The 26,211-nt window shown below is 43.4% G+C and overlaps 1 protein-coding gene across 4 annotated transcripts in view; it reads left to right on the plus strand.

The window, feature by feature from the left end:
- Positions 1–26,211, plus strand: part of ANKS1A (ankyrin repeat and sterile alpha motif domain containing 1A) — a gene marked incomplete at both ends in the record, with an annotated part of 185,096 nt that overhangs the window by 80,979 nt on the left and 77,906 nt on the right. For all 4 annotated transcript variants that reach the window (XM_079712182.1, XM_079712184.1, XM_079712183.1 and 1 more), the window contains 7 exons: positions 3,774–4,070; positions 4,848–4,923; positions 5,208–5,309; positions 5,406–5,507; positions 7,004–7,200; positions 11,220–11,312; positions 16,000–16,120. In XM_079712182.1, coding sequence (XP_079568308.1) covers positions 3,774–4,070; positions 4,848–4,923; positions 5,208–5,309; positions 5,406–5,507; positions 7,004–7,200; positions 11,220–11,312; positions 16,000–16,120 — 988 coding nt within the window. The remainder of the gene's footprint in view (positions 1–3,773; positions 4,071–4,847; positions 4,924–5,207; positions 5,310–5,405; positions 5,508–7,003; positions 7,201–11,219; positions 11,313–15,999; positions 16,121–26,211) is intronic.

A 26,211-nucleotide genomic window follows, 5' to 3' on the forward strand; every position in this document is an offset into this window, starting at 1 on the left:
TTAAATAAATTTTTTTAAAAAAGAAATCCATGTTCAAATTTCACCAACTGTCTCAATAATGTCCTTTAGAGCACTTTCTTTTTCTGGTCCAAGATACAGTCCAGGATCATACATAATCTGGAACAGTTATCCTCAGCCTTTTCTAGTCGTTCATGACATTGACATTTTTGAAGAGCATAGGCCGTTTGTTTTGTAGACTGGCCCTCAGTTTGCGTTTGTCTGATAATTCCTCTTGATTTGGTTCAGGTTGTACATTTTTGGCAGTAATGCCACAAGAGTGATGTTTGTCCTTCCTTTTTAGTGCATCGCATCACCAGGCACATGATGTCAGTTTGTTTTGTTCTTGATGATGATGAATGATTGTTTAAGTTGGTGTCTGCTAGGCTGGTAACCTTTTTAATATAAGTTCCTGGGCTTTACCCTCTGAGGTGCTACCTTGGCAGACCTGGGGTGGGGCTCAGTATTAGTTACCTTTAAGCTCCCTTGTAATTCCAAAACGAAGCTTGTTTAAGAACCACTGATCTAGGCTAACTTTCCACTAGAGCAGGATTCCTCTTTTCTCACCTAAAACGCAGGCCATCTACCCCTTATTTTATTTGTTTGTTTGTTTGCTTGTTTCTCCTAGTAGCAAGCAGAATTACTCTTGGCAGTCTCTTTTTGGATTCCACTGATTTTTGGTTTCTTATGCTTGATTGATATCTATTTTCCTAAACCTTCCGTCTGTTGGTCAAAGTTCTGCCTTCAGAGCTTTGTAGAGTAAGTCTGACTCCTCCTCCACATGAGGAACTTGGTTCTCATGCTTTTCCTGTGTCTTCTAAATCTTTGTAGACCCACTTTGTCCTTTTGTTCCAATTTGGGTATATTTCTAGAGACTATACCATCGTTGCTCCAGAGAGCTGTAGCCCCGGTGTTCCTAACTTAGATATCTGTCAACAGTGGACAAGAGTGCAATTGGGCTATAATCCAAGCACTGGGAGGTGATGGTTTTGAATAGTTCCCAGAGGAGAAAGGTCACGGGAATGTTTCTAGATGGTTTTCTGCTGTTTGTAGTTTGTGTGTGTGTGTGTGTGTGTGTGTGTGTGTGTGTATAAAACACATAAATAATGGATTTATACATTGAATGGGGTCTCCAGGTATAAAGGGTATAGGGATTTTTTTTTTTTAAGAAGTAATGACCTAGCAAGGAAAAAATGAAAGTGGGTCTCAAGATGAGTAGGAATGGGGAGTTTGTGCAAAGCCTTGGGGGAAAATTGGGATATTTCATCTCAGTCCCCTTCCTTAGTCCAGATTCATAGTAGTATGATTCTGGGAACTCTTGGGGTGTTGTGAGCACCCATGGTGTGATTTGAAAGGTGTGAAAGAGAGGGATTCCAGGTGATTGAGAGTTTGTACCCTCCCTGGAATCCCTCCCTTTCTTGTGGGTCCATAAATCCAAAACTTAGTGACTTCTTGCCCTGAAAATTGTTAGGCTCCAAGGGGAAGCGGCAGTGAGAGCTCATTGTGATGGCCTGTGTTCAATAGTTGAGAGATGTGGTCACCACAGACGTAAACTCAGGAGTACTGTAGTTACCAGACCATGTCTGGCAAGACTGAAACATAAATAAGATGCTTCCTACACTGTGAATATAAACTGCAGAGATGTGGTTAGGCCATTTTTAACATAGGCAGGCAGTTTGCCTGGTAGTGATCAAGACCATGCCTTTAGCGAGGCAGCCCTGTGGTAGCTGCTTTAGTTCTGGCAAAAACCCAGAGAAGACATTTTTTTTCCCCTGCTGGATAGTTTAGAGTTTTACAGTTCTTCAGGCCCTAATGACATACTTTTTACAGATTATTCTGCTTGTTGGGAGACAACTTGGATATAAAAGAGATAGTAGTGTCTACTTCAGAGTAAACGAGTTTTTTTGGACTGGAGTTTTAATGAGAATAAGCTGACTTTCTTGGCCCTTGCTGTCATGCTAATCTTGAGATATAAAACCCTGAGAATCCTCTTAAACTTCTTTGAGTTGCAACTCTGCCCCAGGATCCCTCTACAGGAAGCTCCTGTGAGTTTTCATTGCTGTAGCTCTCTTTTCTTCTCATGAGAAAGCAAGGTGACAGCTCTAAGTTTTTCATGCCATAGCTTAATAGGAAGTGGGCATATGGGTGGCCTGAAAGGTTTGTTTGGCACAGGGAGCCCCAAGGATTTACTTCCAGCCCAGCGTTCCTCCTGCCCTCCAGACTTTCAGGTTGACATGGAATTCGCCCCTTGGACCCAGCTATAGTATCACAGGAGGCCATTGCTAACTGGCTGTGTTCTGTGGCCAGAGAAGTCTGTCTGCACCTTCTCAGCAGCTGCTCTCCTGGAGCTGTGTTGGAGCTCAGTGCTGCTTCCTCTGTTTATCTGTGTGCATTTATCTTTGCATGTGGCTCCTGCTACCACCCTTTCTGTCCTTGTTTCATTAAAAAAAAAATTTCTTTGCTATCATTCTGGCCTTTTGGGGCCTTGTGCCTAGTAGCCCTGGATCTTTCTGATACACTTGGTGTAGCTGGAAAAAATGATGCAGTTAAATGCCAGATCAAAAGCAGATGGAATTGCATGCATGTTTGGGTAACTCCTAGTCTGTTACTTTTAATATCATTAATAGAATTAAAGCAATTGTGGAAACATTTAATCTTTACCTTTTGACCACTGAAAGGTGCATAATATTGACCTGAAGGACACACGCCCTCAGAAGCTTTGTTTCCCCAAAGTGGCAGAAGCCTCCTGGATAAATTCAGGAATCTCAAAATCTTGTGGGAGAATTATTATTTTCATTAATGCTTCTAAAAATGGAGAGGTCATGGAAATGCCTCTATGCCTGCTCTAGTTATACATTGTCAGTAGTAGTAAAAGAAAGAGCATAATTGGAATGATTAACATTTTGCTTCTGATGGTTGATAAAGCACAAACTTCTCCTGCTTTATCTCAGGTTCTACCTTTAGTTGGAAACAAAATTGACATCAGAGGACCTGTGGGGTTGTGAATTTGAATTAATGGCAATGTTACAATCTTGACTATTTTGCACCTCTCACACAAAACATTCTGGTGTCTGATTGTATCTTTCTTACCTAAGAAACCCTTCTTGGCACAGTTGTAGGTCCTGCATGCATTGGCTGGGGCAGGCTCCTGGAGCAGGCTCAGGGTGGCATCTGGGTCCCGCGTTGCTCTGTGACTGAGCTCCAGTGCCTCAGTCCCCTGGCAGTGGCTGTTGGCTGATACGTTGAGAGTGATCTTGGGTGCTCTGCTCTGTAACTTTCATTGTTGGCCAATTGATTTGCATGCACGGATCTACGCAGATGACAAACTCTTTCCAAAAAGCTTGTGTGTGAGGCAATGGATGGTCAGCAGATCCAGAATCAGGACCACGGGGTTGGTTCAATAGAAATTGTAAAACCAGTTGAAGTTTAAACTGAGTCAATGGCAGTGATGGCATCCATCTGTGCCAGGGCTTCTCCCCGCGGCCTGCCGTGTTCCCAAGGTGGCTCTCCTTGCCGTCTGGAGACACGTCTGCATTGGCACAGAGGAGACTACAAAGGCTGAGGCACCGACTGCTCCCCTCTGGCAGTAACTGGGGCAGATGAGGCTGATTGGAGCAGTTGGGCTTGTTTGCGGGATTCTGACATAGTTCTATTAGTCCCCAAGTGTTGCTGCTATTTTTCTCATTTAAATTTCAATGGTTTTACGTGTGATTACCCCAGTCGTCTGCCAGTCTGCTGGTCACCTTTCTGACATCATCCGCCTGTTGACTCTTTAGAACAATGACAACGAGACGGCCCTGCACTGCGCAGCACAGTATGGCCACACGGAGGTGGTGAAGGTCCTCTTAGAGGAGCTGACTGACCCCACCATGCGCAACAACAAGTTCGAGACGCCTCTGGACCTGGCTGCACTCTACGGGAGGCTGGAGGTGGTGAAGATGCTCCTCAACGCACACCCCAACCTCCTGAGCTGCAACACTAAGAAGCACACCCCTCTGCACTTGGCAGCAAGGAATGGCCACAAAGCCGTGGTCCAGGTCCTCCTGGATGCCGGCATGGATAGCAATTACCAGGTAGTGGGGCAGACGTACCTCCCAGGCCCAAGGGACCTAGTCATTGTGGAAAAGGCACAAGCGCCATGCTGCTGGGCTGTGTTCCTATTTAGCACGGTTCACATCACATGTCAGATGCTTCCATTTGCTGACTCATTGTAATGAGAAACTTTTAGAGACAAAGAATCTCCTCCAGTGAGTCTGTTATTTTTGTTTCTTTTCAGGGATAATACATGGTCATTATACCCTGAAAAGACATGCTTATGGACTCTCTCTTGAAATTAGAAAACTTTCATTATCTTCCTATACCTGTGTTCCCACTGCCACCATTAGTGCCTCCAAAGTCCCATCAACTTGATGTTGCCGACAGGAGACTTAGCATTTCCCTTTGTTGGTAGCTTTCTCCATTCAGATGAATGGCCGTTCCTTAGGCTTTGCATCCACCAGACCACATTTGAAGTTAAGGTGTTTCCCCCCCTTGTACTTTTCTTCTCATCATTCCTTCCACCCAGGAAGGTGGGGTTTTTAGGAGTGTCACCAATAGGTGGTTCCAAGGGTAACAGTGCAGTTATTCATGTGTGGCCTCCTGGTGGCACATCAAACACCCAAGTATGGGCCACGATTGTGGTTTTGGAATCCAGACAAGAAAAGTGGGAAAGATAATGACAGAGGACTTTGTGTGGTTTATTTTATTTTCCTGTCCCTTCTTGTCTACGTTCCGTTTGTCGTGTGAAGCCACGCCAAACCTGGGTCACTGTTCTGATGATATCCTGCTCTGCGCTCTCATTTGCTTTCCAGACGGAGAAGGGCAGTGCTTTGCATGAGGCTGCTTTGTTTGGCAAGACCGATGTGGTGCAAATCCTGCTGGCTGCAGGTGAGAGGTTGGCAGCGCTCTTGTCTACACAGCATGCCAGGGTTGGGATCATTTCCCCCAGGATCCCTGGAGGTGGATTTTTACTGGCTGCCTTTGAACCTAATATGTGTATGTCTCCACTGGTTGATTGCAAATGTACGAAGTTCTTGTATAGCTGGATAAAATATCTTTGGATGAAAATGTTGGTTGTGCTGCCAGGAGCATTAGGTATCCTGGAATTTGACCCTCTTTGAGGCTGGCTTGAAAATTCTCACTCCCCTGGTCCACCTGGTGTGCCTTTCTAGGAATTGACGTCAACATAAAAGATAACCGTGGACTGACTGCCTTAGACACTGTCCGGGAGCTGCCGTCTCAGAAGAGCCAGCAGATAGCAGCACTGATCGAAGGTATGGGTCCATCTCCCTGCCGCAGGGACCAGGGGACACGATGGCTGAACCAAGCCACTGGTATTTGGTGCAGCTTTTTCTGGTCTTTCCATGTAGATCACATGACTGGAAAAAGAAGTGCAAAAGAGGTAGATAAAACCCCCACAGCCCAGCCACCTCTCATCTCCAACATGGACTGTATATCCCAGAAGTCTCAGGGTGAGTTGGCCTTCTTCTGCCAGCAAAGGGGCTCTCAGCTTGAAAAGAGTTGAACGTTCTTTGGCAGAATGGAAAATCTTAATTTAAATAATTATTTCGGGGGATTGGGAGTACTTAATAAGTTCATATTCAAATTCATTTTTTTCCAACTACTATATGAAGTTTTCTTGAGCAAAGCTTAGGCCGTGATGGTGGACCTTTTCTTTCCTACTTTATTTTATTCTCTTCTTTTAGAGTTGGCTCTGTGAGAGCTATCCTGGGATGTGTGGTAGACAGGATGATCTCAAGATGAAGTCAAATCTCAGTGAAACCTTTTTTTTCTAACACACACTTTAGTGCCTTGAGTATAGCTGGCTCACAGTAAATATTTAATGAGTGTCATCTGGTTGGTAGATGTGTATATGGCAGATTTTAGTAGTCTATCATTTGTCCAACAAATGTGGTCTGGGTGCTAGCTTGGGCAGTCCAGCCTCTCCATCATTAGCCAGGATCCACCTTTTCAGATTGATTGAGCAGCCTTTTGGGTCCTAGGTCTGATGAATGAGAAAGACAAAACACTGGCTGACACCTCCCCCAGATACAGATCACAATGAAGAAGGCTTGAGAAACAGAGCAAAGCCAGATACTAAAAAAGGAAAGGGATTTTTCAGAGGAATGCAGAGATGCAAGGGTTCAGGGGTTCTCAGCTTGTCTTTACTGTAGAGTCCTTGTTCCCCTCCCCTGGTCACACTTTTTTTCTTGACCTCATAATTTGCTGGTAATGGGATTAGTAGTTTACTAAGCTCTTAGCTTTCAAGGATTTTACAGTTACAGTTTTGACTCTTTGCAAGTGACCCAGAGATCCCTGGTCTATAACCAGATCCCTGGTTACTTTGCAGAGTCACAAGTTTGGATCCCAGGCGCTCTGAGGTTCATAGTTGTCTAGTGAGTGAGTTGCAGCTGTGTAGCGCCTTCATCTCAGAAAGGCTTCACCACCCTCTATTTTGCTTGGGCACATGGAGGTTCTTGTTAAGAATTTAAAGAGATTACTGAAGTTTTCCAGTTGTACCTTGCTACATCTTATGGTTTAAGTTTATGCTGTCATGGTATTGAGGTATTTGGGAATTTATAACGATCTTGGGAGATGTCCTTCATAGATATCAAAGGTTCCGTATTGAATTGGAGAAAAATCTGTTCATTTCTCAGGGTATGAAGCACAGATGAAACTTTCATCTGCGCTTCATACCCTGAGAAATGAACAGATTTTTCGCCAATTCAATACGGATTTTTTTCTCTGTGGAGATTTTTTCTCCGTGGAGATTTTTTTCTCAACAGATTTTTGAGATTTTTCTCAACAGATTTTTTCTCCATGGAGAAAGCCGTGATTTATTTTCCTGCTCTAGGTTAATGTTGGTCAAGTTCAGGTGGCCGAAGGGGCTTTGGGTTGTTCCTGTGGTGGGAAGTCCAAGACTGTGCTCTCCTCTCACCGACTCTCTTGCCTTCTAACCCCTCTTCAGGTGACGTGGAGAAAGCAGTGACTGAACTGATCATCGATTTTGACACCAACATGGAAGAGGAGGGTCCCTATGAGGCGCTGTACAACGCTGTCTCCTGCCATTCATTGGACAGCACGGCCAGCGGGCGCTCGTCTGACCGGGACTCCGTGAGCAGGGAGGCTGAGACGGCGGGAGTGAAAGCTGCTGGAGTGAGGCCCGTACGTGGCTGACCCTCTGCACCGGGGTTCTGTTGTCCACCTCTGCCCTGCTGGGGAGCGGGAGAGAGGACGTACGACCCCCAGTGCCAGCTGTGTTTCAGGGGCCGGGGTCCCACTCACCCTGTTCTCCTGGGGGTTCTGCACCATCTCCCTCTTGCTTAGTGTGGTCAAACTCTACAGCTTGCGTTGAGGTAGAATTTTAATTTTTCCAGTTTCAATATAACCTGTTTGCATCCTTCTATTACTTTTTTGGCCTTAGAGTAAATTGAAGCATTTTATTTCTATTTAGCCTCACTGCTGCTTCTGTCTTTGGGGTCTTTGCTATATATTGTTTGTTTCTTTCTGGAGAGCAGTTCCGTCGATGAAAGAGCTTGCTAAATAACTCGCTAAATAAGTTCCTGTCAGCCCTGAGTACATGTTCACCTTCCATTTGCCCTCAAAAATTTATCCATTTGTATTTGGACAGATTCTGTGTTCAGCAGGGTTGTAGCAAGGCTTAATCAGACAGTGTATGTATTAGTATGTGCATTCCTATTTTTCCCTTAGTTATAACCCCTCCAACCATTGAAATAGTAGGATGGGGACAACCCTGAATTTTTCCCTCTAAAGGTCAACCTTCCCATCTGACTGCTTCTTTCTCTAGCCCTTGCTTCTTCTTCTCCTTTCTTTTTTTTTTAATTTTTATTTATTTTTTTTGGCTGTATTGGGTCTTCTTTGCTGAGCATGGGCTTTCTCTAGTTGTGGTGAGCGGGGGCTACTCTTCACTTGGTGCACGACCTTCTCATTGCGGTGGCTTCTCTTGTTGCGGAGCATGAGCTCTAGGCGTGCGGGCTTCAATAGTTGCAGCACGCAGGTTCAGTAGTTGTGGCATGTGGGCCCTAGAGCACGTGGGCTTCAGTAGTTTTGGTGTATGGGCTCAGTAATTGTGGCGCACGGGCTTCAGTAGTTGTGGCTCGTGGGCTCTAGAGCGCGGGCTCAGTAGTTGTGGCACACAGGCTTAGTTGCTTCGTGGCATGTGGGATCTTCCCAGACCAGGGCTCAAACCTGTGTCCCCTGCACTGGCAGGCGGATTCTTAACCACTGTGCCACCAGGGAAGTCGCTCTAGCACTTGCTTCTACTTCTAGCCTTATACGTTGTTCTCCAGACTCCTTACCCCCATTTTCTCTCCCAGGGTTTTACTGTGAGCCTAAGCCTGAATCAGTGGTCCCATGGCCCTTCCTTCCTGCACTGTTGAGGTTTTGAGCATTGCACTTTTAATAAACAGGCATTGCTCTAACAGGATCCCAGTGATAGTCCCACCTTGAGGCATATTTTCAGGTGTATATTACTTCTTCCTGTTGGAGAGGCTGCCCCTTCCCTTTTGGTGCAAATCTGGCTTATGACCATTTTGATGATCCTTTGGCTGCCTGGTGATCCTCAGGCTTTTCATTAATGCCCTGGGAATGGCCTGCTGTTTTTGGTGTTCTTTTTAGTTCGGCTCCTTGCCCTGCCCTGGGATAGTCCCAGCATTTCAGTATGGATTTTGGAAAGGCCCACCAGTCTTGTGGTAGAACCCCCAGAGCGGGTGTTACTGAGGACTGTGATGAAACTCCTTGTCGGTGGTGAAAGCAAGTGCATGTGCCCAGCACCGCTCACACAGTGCTTCTGCAGACAGAGCTAGGGTTTTTTGTTTGTTTGTTTGTTTGTTTTTGGTTTGTTTCCACTTCTTTCACTGTTAGGTACAAATGAATTAGGGAAATCCAACCTGTGGAGGAAGGTGTTGCTTTCAGTGGCACTTACAGATGATGCCCGTTAGAGGGAGCTGGAGGCTTTGCAAGAAGAACACGGGATTCCTGAAGTAAGCTTTGAAGGAACAAGTTCCTGTGAGGCTTAGCCACTGATTTACACAGGTTCTTTGTTCATCCCACTGTAGTAATCTAGCCTCCTATGGTCCTGCTAAGTAGAAACTGATACATCTTGGGGTGCATGCTTTGCCAGTTTTACTTGAGTATGTTGTTACCGTGCTGCCTTCCTGGTCCTTGGTAATTAACTGTGGCCAAGGGACTGTTCTACGTCTCGTAAACACAGCGGATGGTATCTATAAATCAGCTTCATAGTTCCAGACCCCTGGGCCATAGTTTTCATGGTAGAAAAGACCGTGAAAGACCCATGCTTCTCTTTCCTTCCAGGGTCCCTGGTGATTACCTCTTCCACAAGAGCCTTTCATATTCTTCTTTCTAGGCTCCTTTAGCCTTGGGAAGGCTTCTAGGATGAGTCATTTTTGTTGTTGTTATGTTTCATTTTGGTTTTCCTCAACTCTTTGTGTCCCACTGTTGGATAACTGGTGAGATTATGGGCCTGCTCCGTCTGCTGTTCCCCTCCTTACAAGGTGGCCCTGGACCAGGCTTGTTCCTACGCTTCTGGAGCAAAGAAGGGTGGGGAAAGTGGACTTAGTGGGAAATCTGACCTAAAAAGCTCTGTTCGGCTTGACCATATGAACTTGTTTTGGTGTCGTTGCCATTGGGCATCCATCCTGTGGCAGGGGATATGGGAATGACCAATTTATCAAGATATAATACCAAGCAGTAAAGCTTGTTTAACAGAGAGATCATGGATGCCAAGTGCTAACTAACCTGGCGGCTCCTAAAACATGCGAAGTGTCTTTCCTTGCAGGTTTCTCTGAGGCTGTCACATAATTCAACACTCACCTCCACACTGACGTGTAAAAATACTCTCATTCTAGCAACACAGTGGACTAACCTGCAAGCCAGGGAAGGAGCTGGCAGGTCAACTCCTGTTTCAGGTTCCCACTCCCTTCCCTGTAGGAACATTGACTCTCTCAGGCATAAATAGGACTGTGGGATATAAAGACGCTAAAAGCACAGCAGGGACAGTGGCAAAACTCTCTTCAGCTTTCTTTCACCGAAGATCATTCTGTGTATTCCTGAAACTGTCTACCCATGACCTAGATAATCCCATCTTCAGTGAGTTTCTTGCTCTAGGGCAGGGGGTTGGTGAACCAAGGCCCACAGACGGCTGCCTGTTTTTGTGACTAAAGTTGTATTTGGAACATAACCATGCCCAGTCATTCACATATTTTCTGTGGCTACTTTTGTGTCCCAGTGGCAGAGTTTACTGCAAACCCTAAAATATTTACTGTGTAGCCCTTTAAGAAAAAGCTTGCCAACCCCTGCAAGGGCAGATAACTGACAAATAGTCCTTTTTTAAATGGGCTGAGATGAAATAGGGTTTTCATATGCTAATGATACAAATAGTAATCATTGAAGGAGGTGACCAAGGATAAGAGACAGTTCTGAGGTTTGAATAACATTCAAGTTTGAGCAGGAGTTGATGTTTTTGTCCTTGATTGCTTTCCTCATTACTTCCCTAATAATTTTGGTTTGTTAGAACTCTGACAAGTTGATTCTTTTGATTTAATGTTTCCTCTTTTTAGAGTAGATTGGAAGTTGAGCCACTGGTTTTCCTATACTCGAGTTTGTGTATCAGTATCATGAAGGACATTTTCTGATGAGGTAGTTGTGTGTTTTCAGTGCTGATATTTCTCACTGTGGTCAAGGATATGACAGAGGTGTTTATAGTCTCTGCTACAAACATCAAAAAACAAAGAGCAATGCTAATTGAATTGTGTATGTGTGCAGGGTTCTCCATCTTGTTCAGATACTAAACCTTGAGTTTAGTCTTTCAGGGGAATTCTTTTTTTTTTTTTTTTTTGCGGTATGCGGGCCTCTCACTGTTGTGGCCTCTCCCGTTGCGGAGCACAGGCTCCGGATGCGCAGGCTCAGCGGCCATGGCTCACGGGCCCAGCCGCTCCGCGGCATATGGGATGCTCCCGGACCGGGGCACGAACCCGTATCCCCTGCATCGGCAGGCGGACTCTCAACCACTGCGCCACCAGGGAGGCCCAGGGGAATTCTTTACATTATTCTTTTTTATTTCCAAAGACTGAGATAAGAGTAAACCAAAGAGTTAAATTCTTGAAAAAAGACATAGTAAAATACTTATTTTTTCTCTTCTACAGAGGGAACGTCCTCCGCCTCCAGCAAAACCACCACCCGATGAAGAGGAGGAAGACCGCATAGATAAGAAGTATTTTCCCTTGACAGCTTCTGAGGTAGAGGGTTGAAGGTTTACTCCCATCAATGAAATATGATTTTTTGGAAAGTGCATCAAATGCGTGCTTAAAGAAGGCTTTGCTTTGTCATTTTTTTTTTATCACCTCTTTGGATTAGTAAATTTGCATTGTGTATATCAGTAATCCAAAATAGAACCTTTCAAACTCACTCAAAAGCACTAAGCAAGGAATTTTACTAGGCTCTCTAGCAGATGGGCCAATTATTGATCAGCCGTGCCACATGGGAAGCCAAACATGCACATTTTCCTGGCTCCATTAGGCTAAACAGTCTCACTTTTGGCTCTTATACCTGTGTTGTCTTTTGATACAAAGTGTGGAGTATCCCCCTAATCATTGTTCTCTAGACTGGGTCAGATTAGCAAGCTTTGATGCTTGTGACCCAAAGGCCTTATTTCTGTTTTTGCATTTTCCCTCTTCATTTCATATGAAGAATCTGCACCAGGACAGACATGGAAAATGTCATGAAAACTCAACCAGAAGAGAAATAAGAGTCATGGGGGCAGGGGAAATCAAAGGAGGTAATTTGAAAAGAATAGTTCACCTTTTCAAAAAAGAAATGTTATCCTGGGGCGAATAGTTCAAACTTCTCACTTAGGTATATGAAGAAAATCGTGTTTTCCTTAATCTTTCATCTTCCCAATGCTCCTTTAACACTTCCTGCCATTCAGAGAATATATTTATTGAGTGTTTATTCAAAATATTATATAATTTCAATAGTTTTTTGTAGCTCATTCAATGCCCTATTGTTCTTTAACTTAAGAACCAGCTAACATAAACTAGTCAATTAAGTCTCATTACTTTGTCCCCAGAAGTCGGAGTTAAGTTTTTTTTACTGCCATGGACCATCCAGTGAGACAGGTTCTTTTATTTAATATAAACATACGCAACCAGAAGGATGACATCAGTTTGACAAAATGTATAAATACAAGGAAGCCCTTTTTAGAATGTAAAGTCAGTGTTGGAGATAGGGATGATTTCTGTGCTAGGTACAAATTCTGTCCTTATTTCTTTCTATCCCTTAATTACAAAATACTTACTATCATGACTCAACTAAGGGGTCTCTAGAATTACAGGCTCTAGGGTAATAATACATTGCCAGCAGATACAAGCGCATGTAGTAAACCCCTACACGTTTTTATATAGAGGTTTGCTTTATTACTCCCTTTTTACAAGGAGAAACCTAGTAATATAGAGCATATTCAGTTGGGGCTGGGTCTGTGTAAATGCCCTATACCACCTCTTTAACAAGGACTTGGATTAAATTTTCTGGTGGCCAAGGATAAGGGCAAGGCTCCTAAAGAACTATTGGATAACCAGCACTTTCTTTTCTCCCAGGGCTTTCTAGGGCATACAGTTTGGCAATCATACTGTATCAAAAAGTAGGGGGAGGGCTTCCCTGGTGGCGCAGTGGTTGAGAGTCCGCCTGCCGATGCAGGGGACACGGGTTCATGCCCCGGTCCGGGAGGATCCCACATGCCGCGGAGCGGCTGGGCCTGTGAGCCATGGCCACTGAGCCTGCGCGTCTGGAGCCCGTGCTCCGCAACGGGAGAGGCCACAACAGTGAGGGGCCCGCGTACCGCAAAAAAAAAAAAAAAAAAAAAAAATAGGGGAGAAATATCCCTATTACTCTCCTGGATTGGAGACTGTGTCTGAGCTACATCTTCTAGGACTCACCTCCGAATAGCCTGGAATTCTGGATCAGTTGGACAACCATAGTCAGTATTTGGAAGACCCTGAGAACCCTGGCTTTGCTTCCTAAGTGATGATTATAAGTACATAAATATAGAGGTGATGTGCTCTGGGTTATTATCCTTTTAATGATCAAGACAGATTCTGTTTGCTATAGTATGAGTGGATAAGTCTTCTCCAAAAGTAGACTTTTTTTTTTTTTTGGACTGTATTCTTCACCATCTTCATTTCTTACACTCTCAAAGCTTTAATACCCTAAACCTCATTCATATCCTAGCAGGCGAGCAATCTGACCCAGTGTTTGTTTACTATTCTTGAGGCTTGTCATTGTCAGATGGCCCAGGAAAGCCTTTAAGAGAAGCTGAGTATACTGGCTCCAGGAGAGCTGATCAGAGTAATGACCAGATCATGAAACTGTCTTAAAAAAGATTAAACATATTCACATACGTGTGTGCACACATACAAGCTAATTAGCTGTTTTCGCCCCACCAAAGGGGCTGCCAACTGCATCGGACTGACCAGCATCTTCTCTATGCTCAGATGTGCTAAATGTTCATGGGAAGTTGCAGCTGCTGTGGTATCTCTTCCCAGGAAGCTGCCCACACCCCAACTGGCCATTCCATTGGTCACAGTTGGGTGGTAACTGGTAGTCACTTTTCTCTGCAGCAAAAAATGTTGCCTTCCATATAGCAGAGAATACTTTTTTTTTTTTTTTTTTTTTGCTTTTGATTTATTGCAAGCCCTGGAAGAAAGGGGAAAAAGATTAAGGAGTAATTTAGTAAAGAGCAGAATCCTTTCTGTTGCGAATCAGTTATTGCCATATTCACTGTGACACAGGGCTTCTTGAGTGGGAGCTAGGAAGACGTGAAGAAAAGCAGTTTATTGCTTTTTTTGTGAGATTTTAATCCCATAGCTGGCAGAGGCCAGGACCAAGAGGAAAAGATCACCCTACGAGTTGTGTGGGTATGAACAGGGGACACTCATTAGACATCCGAAGGAGGGAGAGGATTCTGAATTGGGTGGAGAAACCACACTTCCCAGAAAAAAAAATGAGGCCAGCTCGATCCAGAATCAAGGGGAGTGAATTTTATGGCCCTGGCTCTGCTGGGAGCTCTCTGTGTAACCGGCTCCGTAGACCTCCCTGGTAACCGGGTTTTGTCACCTGCAAAAGGAACGAGCTGGAACCAGGTATTCTCTAGCTGTGACTGCACAAGAGCCAGGCACGCAGCAAACACAGGTCCAGTGGGTCTGATTTTCCAGATGGAAGTCATCAGACCCGTCCTGCTTGGGAAGAAAGGGTATTATAGGCCGGGCACCCAGGCTGTCAGATACCTCTCAGAGAAGAGGTCTGCCTGGGGCTATGTGAGAGCTCTTGCTGTGCTCAGAGCACTCACAGAATCAGATTTCCAGGGCTCTGCCTAAGTGATGGCTCTGGGTGTGTAAACTTGCAGAACACAAATTCCTGTCAGTAAAGCCTGCGGTATTAAGTTGACACTGTCTGAACTGCTTAATGGTCCCTCTTTGTTCCCTTAATTGTGTTCCTGTGAAGAAGCAAAAGGAATAAGTAATACAGGCAAGTAGCTCATTGTAATGAAATAGCTTTTAGCTTCCAGGTGGCTTTCAGTCAGTGGAGGTTCCTGCTGTGCTTAGCAGAATTTTGGAGAGACTACCATCCTGCCTTTGGAGTGGCAGCCTTGTTAACAAAACAGGAGCTGCAGTCTCTCACTGAGTCTGAGGCTGCTAGAATCTGTGTTGTCTCATTAGGCTGTAACGCTGTGAGCTATGCCTCCAAGAAGCAAGATCCTACTGAATCACAAACCTGCTTTGTTTCCGGTGTGCCGTGGGACACATCAGTGAAGGAGGAGGTTTCAGTGACACCACAGTGCCACACTTGTAGGGTCCCATTGTTTGTTAGGTGGACTTGTGAATCCCGCTCACCCCCTCGTTCATAATATATTACTTGTTCTAGCCAAACTGCTCAAGAAGAGATTTTGTGCTTCGGTTGGCTTTCCTAATCGCCAGTCTATGATTATTCTTTATTTGCCTGTGAAACACATTGGCTTCTTAGGAGAGATGAGCTAGAATTATCCTCTAAAGCAGGTATCTCCATTCTCTCTCTCGGTGTGACTGTAGCACTGATCGTGGTGTTTCTGGCTTGGTTCGAGATGCCTGGCCCCTCTGGTACTGTGACTGGCTGTGGCCACCAGGCCCCCAGCTGACTCAAGCCAGTTGGCAGGTGTAGGGGCCAGCTCTGGTCAGTCATTTCATCAGAGACACTTGGCTGCCTGGACTAGGGATTTCTCAGGAGACAGAGCTGCTTTTTCTCCACTGAAATTCCTACTGCCCATCCACTTGCCTCTTTTCAGAACAGAGATTGGTGGAATTGATTTAAAATTGCATTTTCATAGGTGTGGTAGGAAGCCAGCTTTGGGGAAATCCTCATCTATAACCCACAGGGCCTATGAGGAAGGGCGTACAAAAATAGAGAAGGATTTACAGAATGCTTTGTTCCTAGTAAATATCAGTCAGGGTCAGTCAGAAGTCATGCTGATTCCCTCTTGAGAAGAGGGGAAGGATCCCAGCCTTGGGGTACTGTGTGAGCATATTAGGAAAGAAGCATGAAGAAAGAAGGCCTTATGATGCATGGTGGCTAAAAACCTCTTGGGAGGTGTTACCCACAGAAAAGAGATCCTGCAGAACACTGAAGAGGGAAGAGGCAGGGGAAGGGAGGATCTTGGATTTTATGGCATTTTGAAGGATGAAATGAGGGAAGGAAAGGGCAATATTTTAATCCAAGGCCATTGAGATTTGAGGTCCAGGTGCGTAGCCAGGAAAGCATTTTGATTCCCTGTGACACTTATTTACCTTCTCTTCCCCTTCGATGAAAAAGGAGCCAGTAATCTCAAATTTGTTTGACGTAACCTGTCTGGGTGTTAGCCCCCGACCTGAGAAGTACTGTGGTGTTTGTTTCTCTTAGGTCTTGACCGTGAGACCCTGGATTCAGGGGAGCGCAGCCAGGGAGGAGGACGAGCATCCTTATGAGCTACTGCTGACAGCAGAGACAAAGAAGCTGGCATCCGTGGATGGAAGGACAAAAGGTAGAGCCCCCACCCCTGCTCCTGGCAGAAACAACTCTGAAAGGATTTTTTTTTTTTAATTAACTTATTTATTTATTTATTTATGGCTGCGTTGGGTCTTCGTTGCTGCGCACGGGCTTCTCATTGCAGTGGCTTCTCTTGTTGCGGAGCACGGGCTCTAGGCACGTAGGCTTCAGTAGTTGTGGCTCGTGGGCTCTAGAGCACAGGCTCAGTAGTTGTGGCACATGGGCTTGGTTGCTCCGTGGCATGTGGGATCTTCCTAGACCAGGGCTGGAACCTGTGTCCCCTGCATTGGCAGGCGGATTCTTAACCACTGCGCCACCAGGCAAGTCCTGAAAGGATTTTTAAAGTTTGTGATCCTGGGCGGAAGGAGATGATGGTGTTCCTTGGGCTGGGGAAGTTGGGTTTCAGGGCAGTCTGGATGGTGGGTGTATTATGGCCTTTCATTTTCAATACCTTGGGCTGGAGTGGTCTTGTCACCTTTCAGTGTGCGAAGCAAGGAAAAGGTCGGGTCAGACTAGGTGAGCGCCGTGGGAGGGGAGGCTGCCAGCATTGTGGCAGAGATTGATTTGGGGTCTCAACTCACAAACCCTCAAGTTAATGTGGAAAAACAAGCCCAACAAGTCATTCCCCTTGGGTTCAAGCTGCCGGCACAGACTCTGCTTTGAGTCCTGACCTCAGACTGAGACACTTGTGGGGAGGGGCCCGTGATTGGCTGCCACCCGGTAACTGGAGTGCTCTGTCGCCTTGGCCTACTTTCACTGCCTCTGCAAAATTCAGTTTTCTCCGCGAGGGGTGAGGGCTGCAGGACTGAGAACCAGCCAGGCGGTGTAAACGTGGTCCCGACAGGGGTGAGTGTGCACCGCTGGAGCATTTGGGACAACCTCTGTCTCCTAAGGAAGAACAAGAAGGGGCAGTGCAATTCCCACTGCAGTTTGAAGGAACTCCTGCGGCCTCTCCCAGCTCTCTGTCACTTGGAGGTCCCAGGTCCTTCACGGGGTATTATTACTGCTTCCTTCAGTCCTCTGACAGCCCATGGTTCAGGTAAGACTGGGGGATGCAGTGGTGTCTTTTGAAGTACCCTTTGCGAGGCCTGTCAGGGTAGGAGTGGCTAAGAGAACGTGTACAGATGTGTCTGACACTGCAGACCTTATTTTTAATGGTCCTGTGTAAAAGGTTTCTCCTCCTTAAATGCAGAAATTTTGTGGTTATTTTCATGGTAGTTGTTTTGATTTGTTTTAATGGTTTCCATTTGGAGCTTTTAAAAAAAGTTATGATTTAGAAACAGTAAAATTCACCCTTTTTGTGTACAGTTCTGTGAGTTTTGGCACATACAGTCGTTTGACTGCCACCACAATCAAGATAAAGAACAGTTTCATCACCAAAAGATTCTCCTGTGTACCTTTGTTGTCAATCCTGCCCGCCTCCCTTACCCTGGGCAGTCACTGCGCCAATGTCTGTCGCAATGATTTTGCCTTTTCCAGAATGTCATATAAATGGAATCATACAGTATGTACCTGAAAAGGGTTCCCAGACCCAGTTCCTCTGTGTGTGTGTGTGTGTGTGTGTACGTCAGTGGGGTGTATGAGAATTCAACTTAATTCTGACACTATCTACCTGGGGATAGAATCAGATTCCACAGGTAAAGGGCTCAGTCCCACAAGACTGCCCTCCTCTTCAGATGCTGATCACAAGCCCAGGTAAACATCTGTGCTTCTGACCAACTGGCTACAAATTGGAGGCTCCAGTGACTCCCTCCAACTCAGGATGCCAGTTGCAAGTCCAGGTTGTTACCTGGACTTCTGACTGACTAGCTATAAATCAGAGGTTCCCACGACCCTCTTCTCAGGTCGTTTGCTAGAATGCCTCACAGAACTCAGGAAAACCCATTTACTCACTAGATTACCGATTTATTATAAAAGGATATTAAAGGATACAAATCAACAGCCACATGTAGAGATACATAGGGCGAGGTCCCAAACAGAGCTTCTGTACTCCTGGAGCTTGGGGCCTGGCACGGTGGCATGCAAAAGTGTTCTGGTTTCCCCCATGTGGAAGCCCTTGGGGAAAAAAAGGGACCAAAAAGCTGTCTTTTTTGGTTTTTATGGAGGCTCCATTGCACAGTCATGATTGACTAAATCATCTGCCAATGGCATTGATTCAACCTCAAACCCCCTCTCCCTTCCCTGGGAAATCAGGGGAGGGGACCGAAAGTTCCAACCCTCTAATCACATGATTGGTTCTCCTGGCAACCAGCCCCCACCCTGGGGTCGTATCCAAAAGTCACCTTCAGGGAACTCCCTGGCGGTCCAGTGGTTAGGACTTTCACTGCCGTGGCCTGGGTTGGGGTTGGGGAACCAAGATCCCACAAGCTGCACAGCACAGCCAAAAACCAACCAACCAACCAATCAACCAGCTAACCAAAAGTCACCTTCATTAACAGCTTATCAATCAGAAAATTCCTTGGGTTTTGGGAACTGTAAGCCAGGAACTATGGATGAAGACCAAGTGTATCTGAGAAATATATTTTGGTCATCCGAATGGCCAAATATATATATATATATATTTCCTATAAATCACAATATTCCAGTACCCTTTTGATTCTGGTCCCTTTCACTTAGCATAATTCATTTGAGACTCATACTTGTTGAGTGTATTAGAAATTTGTTCCTTTTCATTTCTGAGTAGTGTTCCATTGTATGGACATACCACAGTTTATCCATTCTCTAGTTGAGGGCCATTTGGGCCATTTACAGTTTTTGGCAATTGCAAATAAAGCTACTATAAACATTTACATACAGGTTTTTGTGTGAACATAGGTTTCATTTCTCTTGGGTAAATGCAAGAAATGAAATTGCTGGGTCCTATATAAATACATGCTTAACTTTATAAGAAACTGCGAAACCATTTTCCAGAATGGTTCTACCATTTTGCATTCCCATCAGGATTACAATTGCTGTGTGTGCTCCCCAGCACTTAATATTGTCAGTATTTAAAAATTTTAGCCATTCTGATAGGTGTGTAGTGATATTTCATTCTGGATTTAATTTGCATTTCCCTAATGACTAATGATGTGGAACATCTATTAATGTGATTCTTTGCCATCCTTGTATCTAATGAAGTTGCCATTTCAAGATTTTTTGCTCATCAAAAAAATTGGGTTGTTTATTATTATTGAGTTGTAAAGATTCTTTATATATTTTGGATATAAGTTCTTTATCAGATATATTATTTTCTCCTAGTCTGTGATTTGTCTGTTTATTCCCTTAACAGTGTCTTTTGAAGAGCAGAGTTTCTTAATTTTGATGAAGTTCGATTAATCCTTTTTTTTCATAGATAAGGTCACAAATATTTCTTCCTATATTTTTCTATAAATTTTATAGCTTTAGGTATACATTTAGATCTATGATTCATTTTGAGTTAATTTTTTTATATGGTGTGTGGTATGGGTAGCGATATATTTTTTTGCACATGAATGTCCAATTGTTTTAGCACTATTTGTTGAAAAGACTGTCCTTTCTCCATGGAATTGCCTTTGCTACTTAGTTATACTCTTTTTCAGAATTGTTTTAGATATTCTAGTTCTTTTATCTTTCCAGACAAAATTTTCGAATCAGCTTATTGATTTCTACCAAAAGTCCTGCTGGGGTTTTTCTTGGAATTTTGTGTTGAGTCTCTATAGCAGTTTGGGAAGAACTGATATCTTAACTTATTAAGTCTTCCAATCATGTTGGTGGATTTTTAATTAAAGCTTTAAAGAGAGTGGAGTGGAGCATTGATGCCTACTCTAGTTGTTTAGTAATAAATCATACTGAAATTAACCCTTGAAGAACAAGTTCTCAGTTAATTTAATGCTCTGTTTGAAAGTGGTTCTTAGTGAGGGAAGAATCTTTAGTATCGTGGAGGAGTGAGATTCTAATTCTTTCTTTCAAAGGCTTGATGTGGAAACCCTACAAGATAGTTGGCTCAGTCTTTGAAAGGAAGGAAAGGGGAAACTTTCCCAGATGAACTTCATAAATGGGGCCAAGTGCCCTTCTATCCTCAGGTTAAGAAATCTCCAGGTTAAGGAGAGAACTACCAAGGAGGATTTCTGACCTCACATCTCATCCTCCTTTGCTTTGGTTTCTTCCAGCTCTGCAGCATTGGGCTAACTGTTGAGAGTGGGCAGTAGGGGAAACAGATTTAATTGAACCACAGCATGGGAGGTGTGCCTGCCTCCAGGCTAGCTGCTTAGATCACTCAAAGAGCTTTCAGACAAAGGAGTTGAGACATTAAATATGAAAATAGGCTCTGCCAGTTTCTCAGTAGCCTGGAAGAAATGCCTGTTAGGATTGGTAAAAGTGAGGCAAGTCAGCAGATGATGTCGCATGTTAGTACATATTAAATTTTGCCTGCTTTTCCACTAATGTCATTATCTTAGGCAGCTTTTATGAATTAATTCATCAGTTTTCAAAAAGACCATGTTAATGAGACTACCACAGCTTTCAGCTCCTCCTTTATAATTGAGGAAACTACAATGTGAGGGCTGGGATAGGAGATATTTTAAAATTACATTCATTTTAGCTCACTGGAAAGAAAAATTTCAAATAATAGAGAAGTGAATACACACAAAATGCTCAGATTCTTCTCACCTCTCTGCTACTCACAGTTGCCATTGGTGGCCATAGTTTGAAAGTATGCTGTATGCTTCAGGCCCTTTGCTATCTTAATATAAAAGTGACCATGTGAGATTTTGTTTGTTTTTAACCTAAAATAGGATCATATTTTACAAACTGTTTTGCAGACTTTTTTTTTTTTTACAATTTACCTTGTTCATAGGTCATAAATACAGTTTTGTCACAGCCCTAAAATCTACCTTATTCTTTTAAAATTTTTGTTAAATATCCCATAACTCATTTTTCTATTCTCTAGCTGGTGTATGTTTAAGTTGTCTTCAGTATTATTTCTGTTATAACTTATGCTGCCGTGGACATTCCATACAGACATTCTTACATGCTTATATGAGCATTTCTCTAAAAGACATTGATAGAAAGTAGAATGAGCAGGTGAAAGTGTAGGTACACGTCTAGATCTAATTGGTGGAGCCTCATGGCCCTTCCTTAATGGTGAATGAGCATGCTCTTTTCCCTATACCTTTACTAACATGGAATATAATCACTTTTTAATGCTCTTCACCATGGTAAGCAAAAAAAGTGACTTTAGAATTTGGCATTTGCCTGATCTAGTGAAATTGAGCACCTTATCCTATTGATTAGTATTATATATTTAGTCTATGAGTTGCCTATCTTTTTCCTTTCCATTTTTCTACTTAGAAACTAATGGTAGTAGAAATACTTTGTATAAATACTGATAATATTTGACCAAAGTGGCACTCAGAGGAAAGTTTTTATCCTTAAATTCATTTGTTAAAAATTAAGAACGACTGAAACTTAACCAAAAGAAAGTATCAGAGAGGAATTAATAAAGATAAAAGCAGATAGTACACATCACCTACTTTATGGTATGCATGTACACCTCAGTTAAACACAGAAAGAAAAAAAGGAAAACAAAGAATGAAATTAAAAAACGAAGAAAGCAATAGACTTGAATAATGCAACAAAAACGTGTCTGTTTTTTAAAATATCTCGACATTTCTGATCAAGAAAAGGGAAATACAACATGTAGGAATAATATAAGAAATATATAACCATAAATGCAGAGATTTTAAAAATAAATAGAAAGAATTTATAAGAATAAAATTTTTTATTTGGTTAGTTAGAAGTTGCTACCATCCTCCTGGGATGAATTGTCTGGGTGAGTTATTGGTCCATCACAATGACTAGTTGAGGAGGGGTTACTACTGGCGTTCAGTGCCCAGTGACCAGGAATCCTAAGCATCTTGCACCATGCAGGACAAACCTTCACAGTGAAAAATCTTCCCACCCAGAAATGCCATTTGTGTCTGTAGAAATGACAAAAACTGACAGAAGGAGAAAGCTTTAATAGATCCATGAAGTAAAAAGCCCATCTCCCCTCCCCCACAAAGGCACTAGGCCCAGATGGTTTTATGACAGTTTTATCCAACTAGAAATTCCTCTGTTATTTCAATTGTTTCCAATGTAGAAAAAGTCCTCTGAAATCTTCATACAGGACTAACAGAGCAGAGCAATGTTTTGTGTATCACTTATTTCTCTATAGTGTTTAACTCTTTGCCCACTGGACATTGGGGGCCTGCTACTGCTCAGAGAAACAGTGGACAGTTTTCCAGGTTTGCTAGCCAATAGGAAAGTAGCCAGGAGCTCTAAAAGTCATTGTTCTCTGTGGTGCTTTTCTGCAGCATCCACTAATAGTGCTTAGGTCCAGGTGAAGTGGTTACTTAACTTAGGACAGTGATGCATGATTATCTGAAGACAGTGATACATGTGGACTCTTTGGCACACAGCTTCACTTCAGAGGTTTTAAGATGCAGTTAAATCAGTATTCCTGGGAGCTGTGCATTTAGGTCCACGTGAAGTTTGTGCACGAGTATGAAGACCTCAGTCTTCTTGGAGGGGAGGAAAATGTTATTTTAGCTTCTCCCTCTACTCCCACATCCAAAGGGCTGCCAATTTCTGAGCCTTCAGGGAATTCTATAGTGTGAGTTTTGGCTTTTCCCTTTGGCAGCTTGGGATTGAGTTTTCTTGGGGGTGCTTTCATTTGCACATCTTTTAGTAGGAGGCCTACTTTTACTATTAGTTTAGTAAGGCTTTGGGAAGAAGATTTAAATAAGTACCTGTATTCAGTCCACCATCTTTGCCAGGAAGTCCAGGCTAGATATTCTTGGTAGATTCCAAGGTGTAAATTTGGGTGCTTTTCCCAAAGGCAAAAAATGTAAATGAGAGAGTTTAACAATCAAGCCTCATCTTCAGCAGCTTCCTCTTCTCTCACCCCTTGCATTAGAGGAGCCCTACTATATAACTGTCTTGCTCTTATCAATTTATATTTCTGAGTTGGAATAGTTTACTTTTCTTTCCATTATGGAACAAGTTAGAACCTTGTCAGCTATGCATCTATATTTTCTTTCACCAAATGTATCGACAGCCATTATATACAGTATGTATACATGAGACATATGTAAAATAATCGTAAAAGGGCAGAATATGTTAAATTCATGTACAGTGGTATAAAAGTAATTTCAGAGTTCAAAGAGGAATAAATTATGTCAGTGTAAGAGATCAGGGATGGCTTTATGAAAGAAGTGCATTTGAGCTGAACCCAAAAATAGAGAATTGTACTTGATCAGCAGAAATAAGGAGGAAGGAGAGGGCCTTCCAGGCAGAGGGAGTGGCATAAATAACAGTAAGATGACAGGAGATGATAGCATGTTTGGAGAATGGAAAATAATCCAGTTTGGCTCGAACAAAGGACTAGTCGTAGAATACTGGATCTCAAATGGCAGTCTTTATTCCAAAGACCATGAAGTATTGTTGAAGCTTTTTGAATGAGGTGACAGGATAGAAGCCACACTTTAAGTACAGTCGTCACTTGGTATCCTCAGGGGATTTGTTCCAGGATCCCCCCCACCCCCCAGATACCAAAATCCTCAGACGCTCAAGTCCCTTATATAAAATGACACAGTTTTCATATATAACCTACCTGTATCCTCCTGGATACTTTAAATCATCTCTAGATTACTTCTAATACCTAATACAATGTAAATGCTATATAAGTACGATAGTTGCTGGCACATGGTAAATTCAAGTTTTGCTTTTTGGAACTTTCTGGAATTTTTTTTTTCCTGAATATTTTCAATATGTGCTTGGTTGAGTCCACAGATGCAGAACCCATGGATATGGAGGGCTGACTGTTTGTATAATTGTAGAATTTAGATTGCAGTTGGGAGAGACTGGAGTCAGGAATACCCTGAAGTCAAGAGACTTCAATAGAGCCCAAACTAGGGGGATAATAGAAAGTGATAGGAAGGAGAATATGGATAACAGAGGTTTTGAAGAGGTAGCATTAACAGGATCTTACAACCAAATATGGGTGAAAGAGGAGGAGAGAGTATTGAGGATGATTCTAAGGTTTTGAGCCTGGTTAATTGGGGAAATATTGTGCAACTAACAGAAATAGGGAATTGAAGGAGGGGCGCATTTGAGGAAATACGTTAAGTTCAATTTTGGACAGGTTAAGTTTGAGATGTTTCAGGTACCAGAATATCCAGCTAAAAATACTCCATAAGCACTTGGAAATGTGGGTCTGATGTTCAAGAGAGATGTAAGGATTAGAAATACAGATTCATGAATCATCCACATTGAGGTGATGGATAACGTAAGAGAAAATTGCTGAGGGAAAGACTAGAGAGATTGAAGAGGTCAAGAATAGAACTTACTTTTAGAGGAAAATAAAGGAAAATCATGGGAAGATAACCAGGATAATGCAGTGTCTTAGAAGCCATCACGGAACTTCCAAAAACCCCAAAATCACTGTGGTTTAAACAAGATAGAAGTCCAGAAGTAAGGAGTCCAGGGCTAGTATGGCAGTTCATGATGGTCAAGGACCCGGTCTCCTTTTGCCGTCTCATAGTTCAGGATGACTATTCAAGTTCAAGCTATCAGCACAGGCCAGAGGAAAGGAGAGAAGAAGAGTACTTTAAAGACAGCTCTCAAAAGTTGCACATACCACTCTCACTTATAAAACCCATTGGCCAGAGCTTGGCCACATGGCTACACCTAGCCACAAAGATGAGAAATGTAGTCTGCATTCTAGGTGGCTGTGAGCCAATCTAAAAAAAAAAATCCCATGACCAAGGAAGGAGAGAGTGCGTACTGGGGACAACTGGTAAACAGTTTCAAATGATACAGAAAGAGCTAGAAGGATAAAGACTAGAAAAAGGATTGGGCAATTGACCCTTGGTAAATCCTAGATGGGGAGATACTTCTCTGAGGCAATTGGGAAGAGATGAAATTATCCCCAGATTTTGACATCATGTTGAAAATAGTTCAGGAAGTTTGACCTAAACCTTCTCAGGAAATTGGTGCGATTATCCTCCAAGAGTATAGGTGCTATGGGAAACATGACGATTAGAAAAGAGTGGCAGAGGCGAGAAATCGATCTTATGGCGATGTCATAGTTTTCAAGAAGTGAATGAAAGGACTGCTGAGCCTGGTAGTCAGGCTCACGTTTGAATTCCTGTCTACCACTTCTTGGCTGGTGGCCTTGAGGAAGCCATTTAACCTCTTTAAGCCTAGTTTCGACAGGTAAAGTAGGGTTACAAATTCTTCACTCACGGCTGCTGTGACTATTAAAAAAGGACATGCTGAGCACAGTGTCCGGCACAGAAGAACTAGTACCTAATACTTGGTAGCTATTGGAAGACAGCTGAGGTAAATACATTGGTAGAGGACTCAGTCAGTTGTTTCTTGAGTGTTCAGCAGGGCTCAACATTCCAGCAACTGGAGAAGAGAAAGCAAATGGTTGTGAATACCCAGTGTTGGAACTGGCAGAAGATCAAGGGAAACAGAGATGGCAAGTGTGCTATTAAATCGGGCACGGTTAAATATCATGGCCGGTTGGAAACTGATCCACGCAGAGCTGGTAATATTGAATAGGGGAGCCTGAGGGGCCAGGGGTCCAACAGCAGGCAGTGAACAGACTCTTCAGGAAGAGTTTAGGGAAATAGGGGAGCTGTCAGTTAATCAGGACCAAGTCCAGGTAGAACAGTCCTGCGTCCCAAAGCTGGGCTGCGCCCGTGGGTGCTGCCGTGGGTGGAGGTGGTTCCTGACCTGAGCATCCTCCACCGTGCTATTACACATCACCCTGAACCAAACTTGCAAGATGGCTGGACCTTCCCTGGCATTTGAGTTTTATTTTGCCTGGTTCATAGGGCCACTTAGAAGAAAGCTGTCTCCTTTGTAGAGTCGGGAGAAAGGAAACGAGACTGTTCAGTGTTAGCGTGAAGAGCAGTTTGGAAATGGTTGTAAATGAAAAATGATTATAACGATGGCAGCTTACATTAATTGAACGCATCTTATGGGCCAGCCGCGTGCCGAGTTCAGTTACACTGATTAGGTCGTTGAATAGCTCAAGACAGATCTTCCGAGTAGAGGCTATTTTTATCCCTGTTTAATAGA

The sequence above is a fragment of the Hyperoodon ampullatus genome, assembly GCF_949752795.1.
Source record: "Hyperoodon ampullatus genome assembly, chromosome: 10".
NCBI lineage: Eukaryota > Metazoa > Chordata > Mammalia > Artiodactyla > Ziphiidae > Hyperoodon > Hyperoodon ampullatus.